Source organism: Pterocles gutturalis, unplaced genomic scaffold, assembly GCF_000699245.1.
Source record: "Pterocles gutturalis isolate BGI_N339 unplaced genomic scaffold, ASM69924v1 scaffold20379, whole genome shotgun sequence".
In the NCBI taxonomy this organism is placed as follows: domain Eukaryota; kingdom Metazoa; phylum Chordata; class Aves; order Pterocliformes; family Pteroclidae; genus Pterocles; species Pterocles gutturalis.
The window spans coordinates 30,461-34,237 of record NW_010133737.1 but is presented as its reverse complement, the minus strand read 5'-3'; the positions used below and the strand labels follow the sequence as shown (position 1 = coordinate 34,237).

The 3,777-nt window shown below is 41.8% G+C and overlaps 1 protein-coding gene across 1 annotated transcript in view; it reads right to left on the bottom strand.

Moving 5' to 3' along the window:
- LOC104467543 (protein FAM81B-like) overlaps window positions 1–3,777 on the bottom strand; it is a gene marked incomplete at its 3' end in the record, with an annotated part of 11,079 nt that overhangs the window by 4,584 nt on the left and 2,718 nt on the right. The window contains exon 3 of the mRNA XM_010081356.1: window positions 1,946–2,064. Coding sequence (XP_010079658.1) covers window positions 1,946–2,064 — 119 coding nt within the window. The remainder of the gene's footprint in view (window positions 1–1,945; window positions 2,065–3,777) is intronic.

Genomic DNA, 3,777 nt, shown 5'->3' with positions numbered 1-3,777 from the left:
CAGGAAACACAGGAAAGTGCTGATGATTCACGAATCACGTAATACTATACTGTGCTTTAGTTTAGTGGCAATCATTCACATAAAACTGTGTTATAATAGTGTCATTGAAATGCTGCTAAAATGCCAGCTCTAGCTTTTTGGTGAAGCCAGAAAACCTACTGTTTTATCTTTTTTGTCTCCTTAAAAACAAATGGGGTCTAAGGACTTAGTTTCCAGCACCATAAAATTACAACTTTGGTGCCTTCCTGATAGTTTTTTGTGTGCAGTTGCAGATGTGTGTTTTGGGATCCTTCCTTCTGCCATGCGAAAGGCCAACCAGCGCAACCAAAACATGGGCAAGGAAGGAAGAGGAAGAGGGATCTCAAAAAAAGTGCTGTTGTGGACCTCCATGAGTGCTCGACCCCTTGTTTCTTCTGTTTATTTTTTTTCTTCACACAAGTAGAACTGGACTGGTAATTTTTTCCCCCACAATTACCCTGTTTTCCCCACGTGCTTTTGCTTTACTCTGCTGCAGGCAAATACTCAAGCACAGAGGATGGGAGCAAGCCCCAGTGCAGCTGATGAAAGGAAGCATCACAGGTAGGAAAACACTGGGAAAAGAGGAGTGAGACACTTCACCCATGTTGCAGGATCACCTCCCACTTCATTCCAATACTAATCAGCCACAACATTAAAAAAACTGAATCTTTTTCCTGCCAACTTTGAATATCTTGGCTTCAGCTTCTCGTTTTAAATTCTTGGGTCTCTCTAAAGTAGTTTGGAGTCCTTCGGTACCTTGTGATTTTTTTCCTTTCTCTCCTGGTAGCTATACATCGAAATGAAGACAACTCTGTATGTTTTTTTTGTTTGTTTTTTTTTTTTTTTTTTTTTACATGAACTATACATAGATGTATGCTTCTCTCAGACAGAAATTTTCGTCACCCCACCATCACTTTCCTGGCTCTTCTTTACACCGTACCAAGTGTTTAATTTCAGAAATGGTACTCTGGGCTCAGTGCAGTATTCTGGCACCAATCGCTGTGCTATACATAGAGCTAAAACATCCTCCTTATCTGCTGGTCCTCTGCTTCTCTTGTCCAAAAATGTCCTCCCAGCATTTCTGATGCTATATCACTGTAAGAGCTCACAGTAAGTTATCTACCTGCTGCATTCCCCAAATTTTTCAGGGGGCACTCAGTAGTGAAACAGTCTCTTGTTGGGTTTATAAAGTACATTTTTTTCTCAATCAGCCCACATTGGCAATAATTCCAGTTATTCTCTATTACCACTTTGTCTTCACTTGACTGATTTTTTCTGTCATCCACAAATGTCAATAACAGTGTTTTACATAAAAAGCATATGACTGGCTTCTGGAGGAACAAAAAAACATTAGAAACATGCCAGTTCAGGGAGATTTCTTACTTAAATTTGTTTTATTTTTCTGATGTATCAGTTCAGACAGCTCTTAATCCATGTGCTCTCTTGATATTGTACAGCTGAGTTCCACTTTGTTTTACTTTCAGTCATAATACTTTGTGTTACAGGGTGCCCACAGAAGTCCATCTATGTTACGTAAGTGCTATTACTTGTACCAATGAAAATTTGTAATCTCAACAATGGAAGAAATCACGTTTGCTCAACAAGACCAGCTTTCCAAGAGAGGAAGTAAAGTTTTTATTGAAACAACAGGAAAGTTTAAGTAGGAGGAAACAACCACTTCAGCTGAAGCCAAGCCAGACTGGAGAAGAAAAATATTCCTCAAGTGTGCGATGAAAAAATGAGACAGGAAAATATGGTTATTTTTCCCTGGCTTGATAATTTTCTAATATGGAGAGCATGAAAGCACAGATCTGGCACTGAAATGGAGATGTAAAATGAGTGCAAAGTACATTTTTGCCCACTCTGAATCTGCTCTGCACAAACCGACTAGCAGAGACGGAAACAGGGGCCGTGATGCATTCCTTACCTTGCTACTCTTCCTCGCAGGTCTCCAACACCCTGGATGTATCTATGGTCCAGGCTTTGAACAGCCAAATTAGTTTCTGCTGCAGCACCATCCCTTGTTCTGATCTGCCTCTCCAAAACCTGTGAATTTAAGACCATTAATGCATTTTTGGTTTTCTGCTTTGGTGTTTGGTTTTGTTTCTTTTTTTTCCCACTTCAAAATAGGGTTCAAAGCACCATTTACAGCAGCACGTCTAAAAGCTTGTTTTTCTTTCTTGCAGAAAGCAACAGCATATTTTTCTCAAAAATCCATAGCTATATAAATAATATGTCAACTCCTCCCTTTAAAAATGTGCTTTATATTGAAAAGCCTAGCGTGCAAAAATTAGGAAATGCAAAAATTGGGAAATTAATTTTATCCTCCCCCTCAAACATCCACAGCTCAGTGCAGCCCATAATAAATAACACAAGGGGGGTGGGGGGTTTAAGTCAGACTCCTTTCAACAGGGGATGCCAGGTATTTCTAGGAGGGAGTTGATAGCTCAGTGGAGTGTTTTGCAGCAAAACTCTGCAGGGTGGATGAGACGGAACAGGGATAGGAGCAGGATCTCTGCCCTGAGCCCAGCCTGCCCACATTGCAAATGCACCGATGCTGACGTCTAAGCTAATGCAGCACACTGGGCATGTATCAAAATATGTCCTTAACACACATAGTCCTGCGCTGGGCAGGTTTTGGCTCCAGTGAAGGAGTGGACCTGCTGTTAAAGTGCAACATATGTAGATATATATATTAAATACATTGTATATACCCACCTAGCCCTGAACAAGGATGCAGTTCAGTACAAGCAGCTCTTTAATGTCTTGCACTAACCTCACTGTTCAGTGTGTGGCCTGATGTCTGATTTATTTTGCAGTATTAAAGGTCTGGTCTAAAGATGGAAGGAGTTACTGCCCTGCAGGGTCTTCCGAAGCGGCACATCCTGATGGCATCTGAATGTGTCACAGGCATTAATTTTCGGAAGGACCTTGTGCAGCTGCAGTGACCTTTTACAGATATGGAATGGAGGGGGAGAATGATTTCTAAAATGTCCCGATTTTACTGCACAGGTTGAAAGGAGAGGATTGAGGCTGACATGTTGGTGTAATTCCCTGCCCATGGCAGGGAGGTTGGAACTAGATGATCCCTAAGGTCCCTTCCAACCCAAACCACTCTGGGATTCTATGAATTCAGCACTACACAGCACTGCACCTGGTCAAAGCTCAGCTTTTACCCTTTTTTTATGCATATATCCTGTTTGTGCAAAAAATACAGTGGTTTTTATTGTCTTTATTATTTGAAATGTTCCCCACTGAGTGTTAAAAAAAAAAGAAGTAATAGAAGAATGGACAAATATCAGGAAGAATTTCAACTATAAATGCTTAAATTTGGTAGAGTAGTTGCAGATGGGTTGGCTCGTCATGCAGGCTCATGCCACTGCCTGGGCAGAGCACAAGGATGGTCTGTCTGGGTTTCAGCAGGGTGGCACCAGTGCCCCCAGCTCATGTATCTGGATGTGGCATCAGGCCCTCTTCCCCTGCAGCCGTGACTCTGCAAACAGGGTTAGGGTAATTTCCCAGTTGTCTGCAAGCAGGGAAGGTGCAATGGCACATGAAGATACCCCAGCACCAAGTCCCTGTACAGCACCACTTTCCCACTTCTTCAGCAAAAGGGGACACTTCAGCATCCATCGAAACTGGGGCACAGAGAAAGCTGGAATAACTCTGGAGTAAAATGTAATTCAAATCTGTTGTTTATGCAGTTATACCTTGAATCAAAGAAATTAACTCAAGAGTTGGAGTTTGCCACTGTTCAGC